At 46.3% G+C, this 21,054-nt stretch overlaps 1 protein-coding gene across 5 annotated transcripts in view; it reads left to right on the forward strand.

The window, feature by feature from the left end:
- The window catches only part of APLP2 (amyloid beta precursor like protein 2), a 42,715-nt gene that overhangs the window by 5,887 nt on the left and 15,774 nt on the right, over window positions 1–21,054 (forward strand). For all 5 annotated transcript variants that reach the window (XM_057432937.1, XM_057432945.1, XM_057432955.1 and 2 more), the window contains exons 2-6: window positions 13,876–14,049; window positions 15,158–15,287; window positions 18,657–18,769; window positions 20,142–20,317; window positions 20,834–21,051. In XM_057432937.1, the coding sequence (XP_057288920.1) occupies window positions 13,876–14,049; window positions 15,158–15,287; window positions 18,657–18,769; window positions 20,142–20,317; window positions 20,834–21,051 (811 nt within the window). The remainder of the gene's footprint in view (window positions 1–13,875; window positions 14,050–15,157; window positions 15,288–18,656; window positions 18,770–20,141; window positions 20,318–20,833; window positions 21,052–21,054) is intronic.

Below are 21,054 nucleotides of genomic sequence, written 5' to 3' on the forward strand. Positions count from 1 at the left end.
TGGGCTCCTGGCTGTAACAGCAGGTTGATAGGGAAGTTTCCATGTAAGAAGGATCATTTTACTGATCACTTTTAAATAGAAGTAGTGTTTAACCTCTAGAGTTCCCTTATTTAGGTCCTTTTTTCCCCCTCCAACAAACACTTGCTGCTTCGGTTCTGTTCTCAGATGTCTGATACGTTCTGAGGTGTCGTCAGTGTTTTGGGGGTTCAAATTCTTGCATTCTTCTGTTAACTCTGTGCAACAGGAGCTTGCATTTTCTCACGCAGATGCTATGCTTGCCTTCTTTAATCTGCCACCTCAAAGCACTGAAGCAGTCAGAGAGGAGACCTCGGAAATGGTCTCTTGATGATGCTATAGCGGAGATGAAACAGCCTTGGTGGAGTGCTGGGTATTTTCCAGGAGTTGCCCTATGCTAACTGCAGTGCTGAAATCAAAAGCCAAACATTTGCATTTCTGTTTCATCTTTGGGCTGCTCTTTAAAGGCCCTTCTGTTATTTTTAGCTCCAGCTCCCGTTGAAAGCTTTGTCCCTCTTCTTTGGGGTTTTGGCGTGGTGAATTCCACTGGTTCTGATGCTGTGGTGTGAAGTGACAGGAACAGAAAGCAAAGTCTTGCCGTTGCCATCTGTCACAATGAACACGATGCACTCCTGTTTCAAGTGGATTTGGATTGTATATTCACAGCAGAAGCTGGTCTCTGCTTAGACCCACGGTAATCTCCAACATAAAGCTTTTAAGCACCACGTCCTCTATGTGGTTTTGGGCTTGGCATGACACGTTGCCAGGTCTAAGTTAAGTCATAGGGTGTTTTATCGCTGTTTAATCTTTTCCCATTCGTACTGGGACTAGTAACTTGCCAAAAATGATCCTCCATGAACTGTAAATCACTAATCCCAAGCACCAGTTGACTCCCTAGGCTGGTAGTGGTACGGTAATTGTGGCTCAAATAGAGAGGGGCTTTTATCTGCTGAGTGTTGCTCTCCAAAGATGAAATGCAGCATGTGGGTTCAGGCCTGCGCTCCGAGTTCCCAGCGACTGTATCAGCAGTTGAACGTGAGTCTGTCTCTGCATAATTTATCACAGCTCTTGCTGAAGAAATTGGATTTGATGTCTGCAGTGTTTCACACATACGTGTTTAGAAACCCGAAAGAAGGGAGCGGTGGCAGGATCCAGGCACAGCACACCAGCCTGCGTTGAGGGGCTTGGTCAGAGCCGAGTTCTCAAGGGTAGGGTATGGCAGTGCTCATGTATGTGCTTTGATGCTGCTGCGTGTCCAGTTATTACTCTTGAATGGAGCATCATCCATCCCTGGAGACATCCAAGGCCAGGCTGGATGTGGTTCTGAGTATCCTGATGGCCTCATTGCAGGGCGTTAGATGACCATTGAAGGTCCCTTCCAACACAGACTTATTCTGTGATGCTCACAGCTCCCATTTGTACTGCTGGGATAACATTAAGTTACTTTAAGTAGTTTGAGTTGCAGGGTTTGAAATAACTGCTTTGTTTCCACAGTCTTAAAGTAGAGCCTCAAAACCTCAAGCAGTGAACAAGGTTTTTTCCTTGATGGTCAACCAAGAAAGTTGGGATTTTGGGTTGGCAACGTGTTGGTGTATTAGAGCTCAGCCTTTGGACACGGTGCTGAGGACTTAGGCAAGAACCAGACCCCAGAAGAGGCTGAGCGTGTGGGTCATGGACTGAAGTTGGGGTGTTCCTATGGATGCGTGGAGCCTGGCACACAGCATCGTGTCACAGCAAGAGAGACCCGCTGGAGGCTTGGGGAAGAAGTGTTCCTGCCCCTGTTGCTCCTGATAAAAGCTGTCTTGTTCAGATGGCATCGAGAGTTGCTCTGCAACAAAGCTACTCAGTATGTGGAGATTCTGTTTGGGGCAACAGCCGCCTGCTCGGAAGCAATTCACCACTCACAAAGGCAGGAGATGAATGGCCTGACAGAGCTCAGCCTTGATGTAATGGAGGCTTTGCACTGCTGTATCCCAGCCTTGGCCAGAGCTGGCTTCATGGTTTGAATCACAGCTTGTGATTTGCTTGGCTCTCCCTCACCTTCTCTGTTTGTTGGTCTTCTCATTGTGTGCGTGTACAGCTCTACTTGGGTTGGTGAATGAGAACTTTGGCTAATGACACTGAAAACTGTCATCACCTGGGGTTTGAGTCCCCCATGCTGTGTTCTGTGCAGAGGGTTTAGATAGGAATGAATCCATCCTTTGAAATGCATCTCGCTTCAGGATGTCTTCATCTCTCAGGTTAAGAGACAAAGTCCTTTTGCCTTCTCTCCCTCTCCACCAGATCCTTCCCTCAGCAGGGTGGCCCTAAGGAAGACTGACAAGAAGAGCTTGATTCCTAACGTTAGGATGGCAGGAAGTCTTTCCCCATATGCTTCCATGTAAATGCCACAATACAGGCAAAAGGCATGTTGAAGTAGAGGCTGAAATTCCGAGGTTTGGATGGAACTACAACATGTGAGCAACTACATGGAGCAAGATTTCCATGTGAATTGGTGGGAGGAAGAGAATACTTCTCACAGTATATACCCATATGGGAGGCTTTCCACAGCATGTTAATTCCCTCTGTCATTGCAGGGCACTGACTAGAATGCATCCTTGGCATCCTGTTGTAATAGGTGCTGCTCTATTTCAAGAGCATTCCTGTTCTGAACTGGCCAACTTCTAAGTCCTGTGCATGCAAACAGCAAACTGCTCCAGAGCAGAATGCTATCAAGATACCCACAAAACTGCAAGCTTCATCTCTAGTGTAGAAGGCTCTAAATGGCCTTTTTCTTCAAGAGAGGAGCGAAGATGACTCCACTTCAGTGCTGTCCTTGGTTTCAGTTTGGCTTTTTGGGGTTCCTGTTGCTATATTGCAATATTTTGGCCAAAAGTTAGCTTTTCTCATATTGTTCTGCTGTTTTTTTTAACAGTATGTGATGATTAAACCTGCCTTTAAGCTGCTTCTCGTCCCCTAATAGGGAGCTGGTAGGTTTTTACTGTTTATAACAGCTAGCTTTAAATACTGCAGATGAAGTAAAGCAGAGATTTTGGTTTTGTAAGGATTTGCCTTGGAATATCTCTTGAAATACATCTCCAAGCAGCTCCCATTGAACGGTATGCATCTACATCACGTCAAAGATGACGTTCTTCGGTGATGGAGAGGATTAAAATAGCCATTAAGCTGCAAAATAACACCACGTGTCATGTAAAGCACAAAATAAAGATACAGATTGCACATGCTGCGCTGGTCCAGCCTGTTGGAATGCATCAGGGTGTGAACATCATCAACTCGAGCCAGGTTTGAGGTGCTCATATTGCAGAGAGCTGAAACTGGAACTTAGTTTGCATATGAAACACTCATCCTGCTGTTTGCAGATATACTTTCTTGCTCTCATTTTGTCTCCTGTGTAGTTGGTCCCCTATGCAACACTGTGGCTCCTGAGTGAAACTTAAATCATGTGCTTAGCAGTCTTTGTTGGTGAGAAATACCTTTGGGAATAGTGGCCTCAAAGCAGAGCTCTGTCCTTATTATTCCCACCTCTCTGGGCTAATACATCCCTTTTATTGATAGGGATGAAGATATAGGCAGGCTCTAATGGAATAGCTAGGCCTTTTGTCCTTTCCATGCCAACCTTGACACCCATCCGTTCATTTTGTGCCTGTTTCCTAACCCGTTTTCCTCCTCAGTCTGATAGAAGAAGTCTCAAGAGTCCTCTGAATGCTTCTGGCTTCATAGCACAAACTCACCTAGTATGGGTGTCACTGTTGTCCAGGCTAGCTGGGCATTGTGCAGGGGCAGGCAGCCTCCAAGAGAATTCACATTTAGTCTGTTCAGGAGCTCAGTTGGGCTCTAAAGGGTTGTTTTTCTTCTAAGTGGTCCCCAAGAAGGATATGAAACTGAGACACAGTTTCTAACTGTCTCATGCTATTGCATCATCAAGCTCTGATTTCAACATGGCCTTCTTGGGTACTGATGTGTTATGTGTGAGGTGTCCCTGCCCACGGAAGGGGTGTTGGAACTAGATGATCTGAGGGTCCTTTCCAACCCTAACTGTTCTATGTTGTCAAACATCTGTATATATTCCATAGGGCTTATCCACAGCAGTGATTTACCACGTTCTGGTGAGGTTACTATTGAAAGCTTGCAGCTGAGATGCCTCCATAGCCATGTTTAGAGTTAAAAACCACCTTAACAGGCCATGGCTGAAGTCCCATCAGTGAAAATAAAACCCCAGCTCCCCGGGGTTAGAACTTTATGGCAACATTTTCATCCTCTGACTTAGAGAAAGCTCTAATGAAACTACTCAGCCTATGGCTAGGAAAATGGTGAGCATCCTTTTGCATCAGTGCACAGATCGATCTATGCTCCAAGCATGGTCCTAGGCATGGGCTTTGCGTGTAAAGGCAGAGTTTCCATTGCTGTCCCTATCTGCTTGGAGGGCCAAGGAAGTTAAAACTTGTTCTATGTCTTTCTCACTCAAGTGTGTATCACGAATCATAGAATAGTTAGGGTTGGAAAGGACCTTAAGATCACGCTGGACAAGAGCATCAGAACAAGCAAAAGAGCTTCTGTAAGTACCAGTACCTTCTCTATGTACCAGTAGTTGCTGTCTTCTGTCCAATAGCCTTTTCCAAATAGGAAAACAAGGAGTTGGTTGGAATCCTTGTGTTCAAAATAACATATCTTGAAGTATTTCTTTACTGGAGAATACTAGGTCTTTAGGGAAAAAAAAGCCAGTTTTGCTGCTGTGATGGACAGCCTGGACAAAGGGTTTGCAATAAAAGAGATGGAATAGTAATACCTTTCAGAGACCTTTCAGAGGATTTGACATGATGGAAGTTCTCGGTGTGTGCTGCCTGTTTAAGGCACGGTGAAGTGCAGAGAACTGACCATCATATGTATGCAGCTGCAGTATGGAACTTCTTCCACCAGCTAAGTAGACAGAAAAGAAGCAAGCATCTCCATCCCTCTCTTGGTAATTCCTGGAAAATGCTAAAGGAAACCTGAAGAAAACAGGTATCAGTGTACACAGAGTTCCTGCTCACAAGTTGGAATCTCTTTTTATATCCAAGGTAAAATTCAGCTCTCCCATTTTGTTGTATTTCCATGCAGTGCTGCAGCTGTGATAGGGATGGAGGAACTATAAAGCTCAGGTGTGTTTGTACAGCATACACCACCAGTTAAACGTGGGGCAGTGTGAACTGTTTGGGGTTCTGGGCTGGCTTCTGTTGAACTGGGATCTCAACTTACCCAGCTCTGTCTGTGCTATAAATGACCCCTTAATTTTCTAATAGCATTAAGCAGCTCTTCTAAGTAGAGATGTGTTGCTTCCCTTAAAGGGACTGTTTAATACAGCCATTAGAGTTTCTCTGTGCTAGCCTGGCTATGATAGGATGCTGTGATGATTAAACCCTGGCTGATAAATTAATGCTTTAGAAAGCAAATGCTACTAAATTAGTCAGGATTGCTTTTAAAGGGTAAAAAATGGAAATCCATTAAGCCATTACTGAGCTCCTTTACTTTCAGTGACCCTGCTGCTGACAGAACTTTAGGGGACTTCAGAAAGCTCTTTGTTATTTGACTTGTGGTGTGTCAGACTGCTCAATCTAGGCGCTGGCAATCCAGGGAATAGATGGAAGTCCACCCTTTATCCTCTGCTTTCGGAAGGAGGAAGGAAGTTGGGAGATTTGAGCCCAAATCCTGCTCGTAATACCAGGATGCTTCTGAGAGCTGTTCACTGATGGGACACAAGCTTCAAACTAAGCTTTTGCCATCGGACTTTTGGAAGCTTGCTCCGGGCCATCCTCCTGCACTTGAGCCTCTTTGCTGCTCACAAGAGGGTAGTGCTTGTCAGGCTTTAACCTGCTCCTGTGTGCTTGCTCCTTCTTCTCCACGTTGCCAGCATTAGTGGCAGGAAACCGGCAGCCTTTCATTGGCTTTACTGCTGTTTACTGCGATCAAGAACAGCTGCAGGCTGGGGAATGAAAGGCTGGTTTGGGGTGAGAATCTGAGGTGGTTTGGCTGAGTTAAATCTCTTGCATTTATCTTGGAGCCAGTGAGGACTGAAAACTGAAAGTTCCTGGGGTGATGTTTAGGTTGAAGTTTTCTGTTTTGGGTGAAAGAGCTTCCTTTGCTGTAGCTGAATCTGGGAACAGCAGGTACCGCAACTGCAGCAACCTGTGCTTTTGCCAGGAGCTTTAAAGATGTGAGTATAAATGTGGTTACATTTACACTTACAGCGTCCGTTTGGATGCTGAAAACAGCAAAGCTCATCCATAGCTTTTTGGTACTTTGTTCATTTTGATCTGGATCAGCATTCACTTGGCAAAGCGGCCCTTGGATCAAATAGATGAGCGGGGACTTTGCTGTGTTCAGAAGATGGTCATCAGCATGGTTTGGCAAGGCAAGACCTAAAAACCTCATGGATTCCTCTTCCCCATTTGAAGTTTGAGCTGGGCTCTTTGGACAGCAGAATTACCATAAATTTGGGTTTGGAGTGATTTTTGTTTCCCAGAAGATGGTGAATTTTGGGCTGGAAAGCGATCAGCATGACCCTCAGGGCTTCATTAGAGCGATGCACAGTGAGTGGCTTATTCCTGTGTGCTATAGGGAAGTTGGTGTGTTACCCAACTGCAGGACATGAAGGTATGAAATGGGTGTTTTTCCATGTTCCAAACCAACTGCAGTCTGCACAGGAACCAACCTGTGATCCTGAACAACAGCTGTAAAGGGAGGGATACTTGAGCTGGAAAGCAAACCCAAACTGCATTCCCCCTTGTTATCTTTCCTTTATCTTGCATTTGTTTTCCCCCAGGCATTTTTCCTTGCCACTCCAAATTCCTGGTGCTCTGTTAAGATACACCCTGTAGTTTCCTGCTTGCTTTCTGGGTACTTGTGTATTAGGGAAAAACACAATCTTAAGTCATCTGAGTGGTTCCATGGGCGGTCAGGCTGAGTTCCTACATTGCAGGCTTCCTTGGGATGCTCCCACTAAGATAAAACCAATATTCGTGCTGCTTTGAGGGCAGGGTTTTGGTTTGTTCCCCCCTGGAATGCTAAAGCGCTTGGATTCAGTAGCCAGAAGTTACTCTCCTGGTCTCCTTTCTGCCAGCTTTTCCCACTGGGAAAGCTAGTGGACATGTTGCGTGTGTGAGTTGGGATGAGTTTGAGTCCAGAAGTTATTTTTGCTTTGTGCAAATTGTTTTGAAGTGATGGGAGATGTTGGAAATGTACTTTCTTGTGTGTTATGGAATCTCTGTATCCCGGTAACCACAGCGATTCTATTCCCTGAGTCTTAATGTAGCTGAAGAGCATTAAGATAGAAAGGAGTTGTATTAAACCGTGGGGAGAAGTTACAAAACAGGGTTATATCTCAGTACTCCCCCATACGCGTGCCGTTGTCAGTGAAGCCTTTATGGTATGAACAGTGATGGTTCATGTTAACAGCTCAATAATGAAGCTGAAATCCAAAAGGAGAGCCAGATGCTTTTCCTAAGCGGAGTCGAGGCGGTTTGGATGCCCAAGTAATTCCAGTGGGAAGGCAGTAATTAGTCTTGCTGTGCACAACAGAAATGATGGCACAGATTGGAGCGATGAGGAGTTGAGGATTAAACCAGGCTGAGCCTGCTGACGGGTGACCTTAGGCAAGTCACTTGACTTTGTGCCTTAGTTTAGCCCAGGAATAAATAGGTCCAGCTCCATGTGCTGCGATATGACTTAGGATCTCTGCATGAAATGGAGCCTTTCAGTGGCTCTGGTGCTGTGTTTTGCTGGAAAGGGGAAGGAAGAGGCTGTAAGTGCAGCCATCCAATGCTTTGCATGGAGATAGGTCCCGAAATCCTTGTGAGGAGTGGAAGGCAGCTCGGCTGGTGAAACATATTTGGACCTACCTGTGCACTGTGTAAGGATTATTAAAGGCATAATAGTGCTGGGTTTCTCTATTTTCAGGGTGGCTTTCGTGGTAAACCGTTCCAGTCCCAGCCATTAGACCCAAGTTTTGCATGCTTGAGGCCTATAAATTAATCTCTTTCTAAAGGACACTGGTCTGGGTACAGGAACATTTGTTCAGGGAACGTTCCAGGCGAGTTGATGTGAACTCAGCCTCTCTGGGGGTAGGAAAGAGGATGCCAAAGGCAACTGCGTTACACAAACAACTTCAGGAATCCAAGACTATGCTGAGCTGTGGCTTTGCTGGGACTAGCTGTGCACCAGTACTGCCTGCAGTGCTGCTTTCCCTATCTGAGCATGGCCCTTCCCCAGTGCAGATGTCTGACAGGCACATTATCTGCCCAATGGCTCGTGTAGGCTCCGTTTATGATAAGCTAGAGGAGGAGGAGGAAGTAACCTGCTGCCTCATTAATAGGAGCTTCAAGGGCAGTCACAGGTACTTGGAAATTCCCCTTTTTCTCTGCAGGAAGGGTAAAGCTCTGGATGAAGATCCATCGATGGTTGTCACTGCTAGGCATCCAGTATGAACTGCACCCCAGCTAACACTGCAGCTCCCCACCGGTTCCCAGTTTGCTGCTGGTGCAGGATCCTCCTCCCCAAGAGTCAATAAAGGACGAGCAGATGAGAACTCCTCCCCTTCCAGCAAGTTAAAGCAAGCCAAAGGCTGCCATTTCTGCCATTGAAATTCAAAGGCAAACAGGGGCTGGTATTATCAGCTCACACCAGATCTGCCTGCAGACAATAATTCTTCCTGCCTTGGCCCCCTGCCCGTGTGCATTATTGTAATTATCAGCAATGGGAAAGAAAACCCTAAAGCAATAAAGCTGGGATGAGCTGCTGGGCTGAGATTTACTGCCTGCTGTGTCAGGCATTCATTAGCCTGCCTGGGTTCCAGCCACCTATCTGCTGAATAAAAGCAGGAAGAGGAGCGAAGGAAAACCAAGCATGAAACCCAGTCTGAGGCAGGAATTGAAAGCTTTGCTCGTGTGCACAAGTTCGGAATCCCAAAGCAGGGGAATTTTAAGTGCTCTGCTCAGTTCTTGGGCCTAAAGTTGGGAGCAGCTTGCTCCAAGCCCCTGTGTCCAACCTGGCTTTGGACACTGCCAGGGATGGGGCAGCCACAGCTTCTCTGAGCATCCTGTTCCCTGTCCCGAGCCCTCTGTGCAGTTTTCAGCCCAGGAAAGGGTGGAAAGGTAAAATATCCATGCATTTCAAAGCAGCAGCCATTGAGGTTTGTGGTTCCAGGAGGACTGGTAAGGTAACCAGGCTCATTTTAGTATCAAAGGGACTGCTGGTCTTGAAAGGGTTCCATTTATAACCTCGGTATGCGTGGCTGTTACAGGGACAGAAGAGGAGCTGCAGCCTTGTGCTGCAGAAACCAGAGGAAATGCATTAACAAAACAGTCTTCTTTCCTCTTCTTTCCCTTTTTCCTTTAATGAAGCAAAGGTGGGAGGCGTTCATTGGGGTAGGGAGCGTGCTGAGCAGCGTGTTCTCTGGTCCCTCAGGTTGTGCCTCACGTGCGTTCCGATGTTAATAACCAGGATTGCTTTCAAGGGGCTTTGCTTAATTAAAACCAACCAGCACAGGCAATCTTCCCAAGTAGTGCCTGGCGTTCCTTGTCAGCGTGGCAGCGAAGAGATGGGGAATTCTTGTAACTCTTCCAGCAGGGAATCTGCTGGGACCTGCAGGCTCTGCCGCAGAAGGCTGCGCGTTTCCTTCTCTGGCCACCAAGTCAATGCCGTTCACAATCAGAGCTTCATTTCAGCACCTTATGGATGCTCCAGGCTGGAGTTCCGGTTGGAAAACGACTTAATCTTCTGTGGCTTTATCCAGGCAGGGCTGCTGGTGTTTTTGCCTCAAAGGAAACCTGCTGGAAAGCACAGTGTGAGTTTTTCTTGCAGGCTCTCTGTCCTTCTCGGGCTCTGATTTTCCATAGTGCATGTGCAATTTGGGAGCAGCTCTTCAGCATGAATGAGTAGGGAATCAAGGTTTCCTGCTAAGCTCCCATCCACTGTGCTTTTACTTGAATGAAGATTGATCCTGTGGCTAACCTGATGAGATAGGCGAGGGGTCTGCAATGTTTGACCTCACTGAAGATTCAGGCCGTAGTTAAATGATGCTGCTTTGTGGGTATCCTTGTGCTATTCAGGTACTCAGGATCTCGCTTCCGTCAAACACAGGGATGAACTTCTCCTCCCAAAAGCAAGCCTCCAGTCCTGAAGTCCCCAGCAGCATGTGCCAGGCTTTCCTGACCGGCACTGGATAGGGAGCTGGGCTGAAGAAGGGTTTGTTGTGTTGAGCTTTAACAGATCTTGGAAGTAAAAGGCAAGGAATATGTGTGTGGTTTTCAGGTTGTATCCTTCCAAACTGCGATGTATTGCGTGTGTTTGAGGGGTAGATGTCCCTGTTCATCACAACTGGAAGGGGCTGGTAGTGAATTAAAATACTTGGGCATCGGAGGGGAAGATGTAGAGGTTTGGATTCCAGTGTTTCAGGGACCATAAATCAGGCACTGCGTGACAGGGTGAGGTATTTAACTGACTTTAACTGGCCAGAGATTTATGTGTTTATGGAATCAAGTACTTCCTTGGTCTTGGAAAGCAAACTTGGGTTACAGAACTACACCAAAAGGCAGAGTGGAATTTATCATGAAGCATCCCGTGAATGGGAGTGCCAGTGAGGAAAGTGATGGTTTATGTAAATCTGTTTCCCAAATAGCATTCATCTTGCTCTCACGTTATGGATATATATTAATAGGGTAATAGGTCCTCAAATAACATTCGATGAGGAGCTACGCAGCTGGATCAACTCTCTTCCATTATGTGTGTGTTGCCCCTCCTAAGCTGTCAGCCTGCTTATTTAAGAAGTGGAATAGTTGCTCCCCAGCAGTGGAGGAGGCGGCTGCTTCCATTTATGGCTGGGAAATTCCCAGAGAAAAACATGCTGTCAGCTTGTTCATCCCTCTGCAACGTGAGTTCTCTGCAGTGCTGAAGAGCTTAACGCAGGACATGGCTTTATCCCAAGCTTCGTGCTGGTTTGCATGTTCCTTAGCTCTGCTTTTGCAAAGTGATGCTTGGGGATGGCCCATCCCTGGCAGTGTTCAAGGCCAGGTTGGATGGGGCTTGGAGCAACCTGCTCTAGTGGAAGGTGTCCCTTCCCACCCAAACCAGTCTATGAATGTAGACTGGATAACCTCACCCTGAGCAATCTGCTTTTATTTATGATGCACCAAGGGCAATTGTGTGTAGCAACTCAAATTTGTCCCCAAAAGGTGACTTTCTTCACTACTTAAGTAGCAGTGTTAAAGATGTGGCTTCCACTGGTACAGATGAAGTTTGCTGTGCCCTGTTCTCTCATTCCAGGTAGAATGAGATGAACGTACTGCATTTTAACTGCTGGGGTTGAAGCAGCCTCTCACTCAAAACCCTTATCTTGCAGGTCATGGGGTTAAAGATTCAGCTTCACTTACTCAACAGCCTGCTGCAAGACAACATTTCTTCCATTGGATTAAAAGTGATGAAATCAAGTCATTGGTGACCCCTTTGTTCAGCTGTGAACTGGGGCTTAGCATGCTCTGGTAGCTGGGGCAACAGCCCTGCTCTGATAGGTAAAGTATGTGAGCAATCCACCCGGGAGGAGGATTGATACCTTTGCCACAGTGCGAGGTGTCAGGCTGGAGAGACAGCAAAAACAAACCCTGGATGTGCCTGGGGCTGGTCATGATGTCAGGAGCCTGGTATGTGTTTGAACAGGAGTCTGCTCATGCAAGAGCTGCTGTGAATGGATCACTTAGGGATGTTTCTGCCTCCTTTGCTTATGGTTGCCTCATTTTGCTGCAGTTTGCTTTGGAGAAAACAGATTCCCAGCATCAGTGGTGTTAAAAGATCTCCAAACCAGACCTGCACTGTATTCTTGTGAGGGTTACCACCTTGTGCACGCTCCATCTTGCATTTCCTTTTGTCCTTTTCAGAGTTCAGCTTGAATCTTGGTTGAGGTTTCCTTGTTGTCACCAGACAAAGCGATTCTTCCCTTGAACGTGTCAAGTCTTGTGCTCTCTGGAACGTGGTTTTGGTACCAAAGTGGTGCTGGTTTGGAGAGAGATAAAAAGGCCCTCTTACAAAGGGTGTATGTGTGTGTTTATAGAGTGATGAAGGAGCATTCTACATTGGCCTTTTCCTTCTGGAAGGCTACAGCAGAGAGGAGGCAGCACAGGAGCATGGGTTTGCTCTCTGCCATCAGTTAGCACTCGATAGAAGTGAATGTCTATTAAATGGTTTGGTTCTTAAAGGACCACATTACTGCATCCTGTTACCATCAGTGTATTCATCCCGAGCCCTCCTATACTTGAAGTACAAACTGTCTTATTTTTGTTAGCACAGAGCAGGACAAATTCCTATGCTAAACTTGTGTGTATAAGTGAACTTGGAAGCATTCTGTTGTGGGACATTGATGCCAGTCTCTTACATATGGTTCAGTGTTTTATTACTTTGTGATCTGTGCTAGAACTTGCTCTCATATTGGGTTAGATTGAGTAGAAGCTGCTTCTATAAGACTCTGTCTTAAATGATGTGCAGTTGACTAAGTCCTTGAAACTCAAGGGGTGGGCTTTCTGTAGTTAAGACACGAATTTAGGCTTTTGTGTCTCATCCCAAGCATGTGGTCAGCACTGCACAGTCCTTGGCTCCTTGTTGAATGTCTTATCTCCAGGCAGTGATTTTGTGTGTAAACAGGGAGGGGGAGAAATGAGCTGATTAGAATGGAGTGAGTATTTTCCTACTGTCCACCAAGCAGGAGCTGCACCCAGGGGTTGTCCCATTGGATTCTCCTCTTTCTTTGTTTGCTTCAAGCATGCATGTATTGACACAAGCTGATGGGGACCGGCAGGCAGTAGGAATGAATGGTGCCCACTGTGTGTGGCTTTGAGTGTATAAAAAACTAAAGATGAAGGCCAGGAAACATGAAGCTGTGGGGCAGTGGTCCCTGGAGCCTCTGTTTCTAATCTGCCTTTTCTGAAGCAGCTGAAGTGGATTTCATTCCCTTAAACTCAACACTCTTTAAGGTGTTTAGGAGTCTGGTTTTCTTTGCCTCATAGCCCTTCTTTTACAACAGCAAGTAGTTGTGTAGGGGGAGCATGTCCAGCTCCCAGCATTCACTCAGGCTTTTCAGCAGAAGCCCAAGCCTGCAATTGAATTTAATCCCCTTTTTCTCCTTTTGGTCAGGCAGCAAGATTGCCAACAGGGAGCCTGACCTTGTTTGCATTGATCAGTCTGCAGTTTGACCCACATGTGGGGCTGGGCTGGCAGGGTTTTGTCTGCCAGGGCAGGCTTGGAAGTGCACAGAGTACACATCAGGATCCAGGCAGGACAAATACCCATAGGAGTGCACTGACCGAGAGACAACAGGCTTTGAGGACTTGGGTGCAACAGCTTCTGATTCAGCAAAGCCGCCTTTACTTGTGTGTTAGAGGAAGAAGCTTCAGTGTTTCCATCCCAAGTTTGTGAAGATTTTGGGAGAAGCACAAACTGGGAACTCTGAGGAGGATTTGTGCAGCTATTCCATCAGGAATGGCAGTAGCGTGGGTAACCTCACAGAGGTGTTCCTGCCAAAAGCTACTAGTATTAGTTATTTATCTTCAAGTATGGGCTGAAGTTTTTCAGTGGGCACAGCCTTGAGGTGTGAATTACTGTTGGTTTTAGTAAGCTGTTGAAGGAATAAAAGCAGAGTTTGGAAAAACACTGTTGGAAAACGTGATGTGTGCTCAGCATCTTTAAGGAATATCATTACAGAATGGTTGGGAAGACTCCTCCAATGTTCTGGGTTAAGCAGGAGCTCTCTAGAGGAGCTGGCAGAGGCCTTTTGGTTCTTTGGGTTGTTCTGCTTTCCATCAGACCATGCATTCAACGTGTCCTGTCTCTTTGCGTTCGCAGGCGCTCGCAGCCAATGCTGGGGCAGGCTTCGCGGTGGCAGAGCCTCAGATTGCCATGTTCTGTGGGAAGCTCAATATGCACGTGAACATCCAGACTGGGAAATGGGAGCCTGACCCTTCCGGGACCAAGAGCTGCTTTGGAAGAAAGGAAGAGATCCTGCAGTACTGCCAGGAGGTGAGTTTTCCTGTGTGCCCCTGCATCGTCACTGCAGCCAAGGAATTGGATTCCCATTTAGCCCGTCAGTAGCAAATTAACCCTGCAGGAAAAGAGCTTGCTTTCGACTAGCTCAATTCCATGACCTGTTTGCAGAGCAGGAAGAACACGGTGGGATTGAGGAGCTGCCTCTGGTTTAAATCAGCCGCAGAAGGGGGTCAGTGTTTTAAGTAGAGGGTTTTTGCGGGGCTATCTCCAAATCTTAACCTGGTTCACCAGCATCACCACCACATTGTACGTGATGGAACCTGACACTATCCTCATCAAAATGTGGCTGGGCTGTTCTCAGCAGCATGTTCAGATCAGCCAGAACATTAGAAAAGTACCTTCATCAACGTTTTGACAGTATTTACAGGCTCTTTATGCTTTATTGTAAAAGATGTAATGTCCTTTCAGTGTGCTTCAGATATGCTGTAGCATATTGGGTCTTTAATTGCTCCTCTGAGGTGACAGGCAAGGAAAATACTCTTAAGTAATGTATCTTTTAAATAGGAAAGTGCTAGAATGCACCATGTCTGGACTTACAAGGCTGACGTAATTGGGGCTACATTTGGTTCACATAGTAAAAGCCTGAATATAAGTCAGCGTCTGGACTTGAGAACTCGAGGAGGATGTAGGAATGATATTAATACATCATAAATGGAACAGGCATAAGGAAACCTGAGGAGGTAGGTGTATATTAGCCTGACAAGTGTCTGAAGATGTTCCTAAACCCTGTTTGTTGGTGATTGCCCTCTTCCAGAGGGTATCATGCTGCACCAGACAGGATGGAATGGAGAAATCTCCTCCTCCACTACCACGCAAAGCCAAGCACCTCAGCTTAGTGCCAGCAAAGGCTTTTGCTGCTGACCTGGCTTCCTCCTGCTGCAAAGAAGTGATGGATGACACATTCCGTTTCTCAAGCCCTGGGTGCCAAGCAACTTTTTTATGTCTTCAGCTGTTGTAAGCTTGATCCAGAAGAGAACGTGTGTCCGTGCGGGGATTGGAACTTGGCTTTGTGTGGAGAATCAGCCTCGCTGCTTTGGTGAGAAGCCACTTTGCCCATTCTCTGTCCTTTCTTGTGAAACAGATGTATCCAGACCTGCAGATTACGAACGTGGTGGAAGCCAACCAACCCGTCAGCATCGACAGCTGGTGCAAGAGGGGGAAGAAGCAGTGCAAGGACCACACTCACATTGTCGTGCCCTACAAGTGCCTGGGTGAGTGGGTGGTGTGATGTGTTTGCGTGTTCACAGGGAGCAGAAAGTCTTCTGGCTTCTAACAGAGGCAACAACTGAGCTTTACAAAGCTTCTCACCTCGCAGGTTGCCATTTCCACATCCAGCTTCCTCTTAAACGTTTTGATTTCCACAAGATGGAACTCTCCCTTGTCTCAAGCAGATCGACAGCTTGATAGCAGCTGTGGTGGGATAATGGTGCCCGGCATGCAAAAGAAATCCCCATTCCCTCTGCAACTGCCATAAAAACCTGAAGGCTATTGTACTTGAGTATCACAAAGACATTGGGATTTAATGCTCTGATCCTATTTTTGTGGAGCTTTAATATTTTGTTGCCTTGGAGACTCCAATGCTCCGTGTGTTCAGGCTTCCTGCTTTGGTCTTGGCAAGAGCTCTCTATTCTATTTCCACAACTATATTTAAACGTTGCTGTTCCAAAGAGGCCCTGCTTCTTGCAGCTGTATCCCATGTCCCCACTTTGAACTGGGGAAGAATATCAGAGAAACTGATGGGTTTCATGGTGCTTTCCAGAATCTCTCCATCCACTGGAATGAAGGCCCATGGTTTAGCTTGTTTACCTTGCAGCTTTTGACCTGTAGGTTGTGCGTGACACCGTGCTGCACTGCATGTGTTCTTAGCACTAAGCTTAGTCTCAGCTGGCTGACTCTCTTTGGAGTTATCCACTGGAAAATAGATGGTTTAATGGAAGTCTTGTGCTATCTTGGGGAGTCTGAGTGCTGGGAGCATTGAGTGGGAACCGGTTTTCCTTATCTATGGCCTGATTTGAAGTTAGGATGTGGTTTGGTGTAGGAGAACACAAGCAAATCTGCAGAACTGAATGGGTGCTTTGTTCTGTGTGGGTGTGTATACATACATACACCTTCATATATATATATACATATATATGCACACAAATACATATGCACACACACACATATGCACACACACACATATGCCTTCCAATAGACGATCACAAAGCACATCATAAACATGGAAGCTGTTGTGGAAGCAACCTGGGAGAAAGACTCTTGTCTTTATAGATGTGGCAGTTCAGGTTTGAGAAGCAACCAAACCCAGCTGCTGATGCAGAGGATTCCTAATGGAAATGAGGATGAAAGCAAGATCTCTGGCTTTATGAGGAGTCATCTCGTTGAGGAGTAATCCTTCCCCAAGCCTATTCTCCAGCTGAAAAATAAGCTGATTTTAGTGACGCTGCCCTAAAATGTGATAAGCATTAAACTCTCTGTTCAAGTTTGTAATTAGTGTCTTTCCCAGTGTTCCTGGCTTGTGCTGCTCAGCCTGCGAGGCAGCTTTGGCTTGCAGAGCTGAGTGGCAGCTCAGTAGTCCACGTGTACATCAAATACATTCTCTTGTTTTCAGCAGCCCACAGATTGCTCGTTGCAAGTGGATGATGTGTTTCTGTGGGGTGCATATGTAGTCAAGGGGATCTTGTTCCCATTCCTGCTTGTGTCTTCCTCCCTTCATTAAAGCACAGACTGTCTTGAGGTAGGATTTTGCTGCTTGCTGATGAACCTTCTGCTGCCTCCCCCCAGCAGTGAAAGCTCTTTTGTCATTCGAAGGTTAAAGAGGGGAGAAGAGAAGCCATTAGCACTGCCCCTGAACTGTAAAAGGAAGGTAACAATAGGATGATGGGAGCAGGGCTGAGCCTGCTGAGGTGTGAAAAGACAAACCGGGCTGCTGGGTGGCATGGAAACATAAGAGGTGACAAGGAAACACTTCTTATGCCTGCTCTGAGCTGAAAAGGGAGAGGATTTGCTTTTCTGACAGTGGCCATCAGTGGGGAAGGTGCCATTAACATATAGCATGTCAGGGTTGTCCAGGTCCTAGGTGGCTTGAGAGGCTCTTCCGTGTGTTCTGTGTGATGGTGTGAGGATTCAGTGTTGTTCGAAAGAGCTGTTTGTTCACATTTACTGATCATTTTGAGTCTTGTGCCTTCAACCTCAGTCTCTTGATTTTAAAGCTTGGTCAGTGTAAGCTTTCCTATTGGAAGCATTGAAACCTGTCCTGAAAGGGAAGGGTTGTTGAGTTTAAAACCTAGGTGGCCTGTTCTGAGATAAGGAAATGAGGGAAAAGCCATCTCTCTGTTGTGCTTACTAGTTTAAAACATAACTGGAGTTAAAAGGGTGATGTTCAAGTGTTAGTTGATTTCATTATCTTGCATTTGGCCCCCCTTATCTGCTCCTAAACTCTGCTTAACACCCTCTGTGTAGGGCGTAGGAGCAATGTCCCTGAGCCTTTGCTATCCGTACTGAGTGGCTACCAAATAACTGGTCATGCAAAATCATACCATTTGGAAAAGGTAATGTTGGCCAAATAATGCTGCTCCCTGAAGGCTCTTTTGAGGGAAAAGTCTTTTGACTCAGAAGTGTTCCCAGACAGTGTAGATGAGGCCCTCAGCACCATGGTTTAGTGATGAACGGTGGTTGGACTTGATGATCTTAAAGGACTTTTCCATCTTGTTTGATTTTAAATTGATTGTGGTGGGGATGCAGGCTAAATGGCTGCTCAGGCCAACTAATACAGAGGCTGGAGAGCAGGCTGATGCTTTCCCTTCTTCCTCAAAAGCAACGGTCTGGTTTTAAGGCAGTGCCAACACCTCATCACGCTGGTGAGGTGGTGGTTATCTAAAGGATGGCATGCAGTGTATTTGCTGGCTCTGCTTGTACCCTGGGCTTTGAGCTGTGTAGCTTTGCTTTTTCCAGCCTGCTGTGTGCTGGTTAGGACAGGGCCATACGAGTCAGGGAATGTGCTGCAGTTGATCCTGAGTTAAACCATGTGGAAACAAAACAAGACTTGCTCAGATGCCCAGATACTGAAAACAGATAACACCCATGCCATATAAAAGTGTCCAGGCTGTTACAGCACCCAAGAGCATGATGTAGCTTTGCTATGATGCTTAGAAAGTGGCCATTAAGTGGTTTGAAAACTTCCATATGCAGATGCAGTGTTTTCAAAGCTCTGTATGGAAACCCATCAGTCAATCCTGTCTCATCCATGACCAAGTGTTTAACTTGCACTGGGAACTTTAACCTTCAATGCAGCCTTAGGATTCAGGTAATGTTTCAGCAATCAGCCTCTACTCCTCCTGTTCTTAGAATCCCAGACTGGTTTGGATTGGAAGGGACCTTAAAGCTCATCCAGTTCAAGCCCTCTGCCACAGGCAGGGACACCTTCCACTGGAGCAGCTTGCTCCAGCTTGGAAACTCCGAGGCTCTCATTTTCTGTCCCCATTAAGACTACACTGAACTTTCAAGGCACTTTGAGCAATGTGTGTTTTAGTGGAGCTCTGATGGTGGCTCTGTGTGAACTATGGGTGTTTCTTGTTTTTCAGTGGGGGAGTTTGTAAGCGACGTCCTGCTGGTGCCGGAGAAGTGCCGGTTCTTCCACAAGGAGCGGATGGATGTGTGTGAAAGCCATCAGCACTGGCATACTGTGGCCAAGGAGGTAAATGACCTGCTGTGGCCAGCAATATTTATCATGGACCCGTCCCCTTGGAGCACCACAGCGCTCATCTCTGGGGTCTGTCATTCCCATATTGCAGCCTACGGACTGAAGCAGAGAGCAATGAAAAGGGAAGTTAAAAGCACTCAAGTGACTTAAAGCAACCTGTGCAGCTAGCTGAGTTATCCCTCACTCACGAAAGGAGCTTGCCCAGGATCATACTCTAGGATGGAGCTAGGAATTGAAGTCAGGTCTCTAGGATATTGCTTTAACCAGGGCTCATCCTTCTTTCCGGGTTAGAGAGCCGCAGTGTTCAGGGCTGGTTCCTATTTCCCTTGCACATTATGCATTAATGTACCTGCTGCTGCAGGGGATTTGGATGGCAGCTCTTGCTCGGGGACAATCTGAGTTCCTGGTGCCTGATTAGTGGAGGTTTTACATAAGAGATGGATTATCTTCTCAGAATAAATCTAGCCTGGGGTTGGGGGGGGGGTTGTGTGGTGGTTTTTAATCTGACTAGCATAAAGGTTGCAGATTCTCAACTGGGGGTAAAGAAACCAAGATGCATGTGTCGAAACAGCAGCACCATGATCAGTGATGTGCTAGTAAAGAAGAGGTTAAAGATGCGCCAGTTAACCCTATTTCTTTAAAATCCCAGGAGCAAAACCCCATTGAAATAAAGCTATGCTGAAGGAATCCCCTTTTAACTGGGGATAAACTTGTTGATGTCGAGCATATTTAAAAGTCACTCTGCTTTTGACAGAGTTGGAGACCTTCTCCAGCAATATGTGGCTCATTTTCCATCCATGCTGTAACAAGGCAAAGCACAAAAGGGTTCCGATGTGCATAATAAAGCCTTTCTTCCTTCATTCTTGTCTGGGGCACCACAAAGCCATGTGTTTCCTTAGCTTATGAGACGTTTATAGACTTAAGGTCTGATCACAGTTTGCATTTGGCTTATTTCTTGAATTATTGGATTGATTTTCATCTTCAGCATGTTAAAATAATCTTGACATAAAGTCCATTGGAGTGATTATTCACTTACTGCAGTGTAAAGTGTAATAAATAAAGTTTAATGACATGGCCAGCCCAGAAATGCAAACGGCAGCTCTGCTGCTTTGGAATGCTCCATCCCTGGAGTTGGTACAAAATGTCCTGAGCTTAAATCTGGGGCTTTCCTTCAGATGTTGATTCAGCTACAAGATTCACATCCATTTTCCTTTGATATTAGACTTGGGGTTTATGTTGCTGTTGTCTTTTTGCTGTCAAGTATAGACTGTTGGTACTGATGTCAAGATCTATGCTAGGCAAACTTCAGCTTTATCCAAAAGCAAGAGCGTGATGCTGAACTGACCCAAATTGGCTCCTCTTTCAGGCCTGTCTGACGGAAGGGATGATCCTGCACAGTTATGGCATGCTGCTGCCCTGTGGAGTCGACCAGTTCCATGGAACAGAATACGTATGCTGCCCTCAGGCAAAGGTTGTGGATGAGGCTCTGTCCAAAGAGGAAGAGGATGAAGATGAGGATGAAGACTATGACCTCTATAAAAGGTAGGGTTGTACTAGCACACATGGTGACAGCTCTGTATGCGAAGGTGCTGTTAGTGAATATTTCACCCTTGTGAGGATAGAGAGGAGAATTCGTGTGCTTTTGAATTTCCCCTGAGCCTGCAAGAGCCTTGCAGAAGGACAGATGACTTTGCAGCACTCCTGTCAGTGGAGGAGCTGAACAGTCCCCCCCACTCCATCCTCAGACAGTCAAAAAGATTGACTGTGACAGCAGTTACCTCCCCTGATGGTAGAATTTCACTTAGTGAAGAGAAGCTGGTGAGGAAATGCAAGTAACCTCTACTAAGCCAGAGGCATGGAGAAGCTCTGCCTGCAATAGGTGTGTCTGTAGTGAGGGAAGTCCCATCACTGCAGTCGATGGGCTGGTCAATAGTTGGTCCATTAATTTTTCCCATCTCCCGTGTTTCTAGAACAGATGAAAAGAGAATCATTGCTCTGGTACATTAAAGGTTGTCTGCAGAGTGATCAGTCTTAACTTTAAACCCTGTATCCCTTCAGTGAGTTCCCTACAGAGGCAGGTGTAGAAGACATCACAGGAACGGCTGTGGAGGAGGACGAGGATGAAGAAGATGAAGGGGAAGAGGAGGAGGACGTGGTGGAAGACCGCGATTACTATTACGATAACTACAAAGTGGATGATTACAACGAGGAGACCCCTACAGAGCCAAGCAATGACAAGGCTGCTCCCGAAAAGGAAGTCAGCAGTGACATGAAATGTA

The sequence above is a fragment of the Pezoporus wallicus genome, unplaced genomic scaffold (genome assembly GCF_028554395.1).
Source record: "Pezoporus wallicus isolate ANWC-B61680 ecotype Strahan unplaced genomic scaffold, APGP_CSIRO_Pwel_v1 contig_11829, whole genome shotgun sequence".
NCBI lineage: Eukaryota > Metazoa > Chordata > Aves > Psittaciformes > Psittacidae > Pezoporus > Pezoporus wallicus.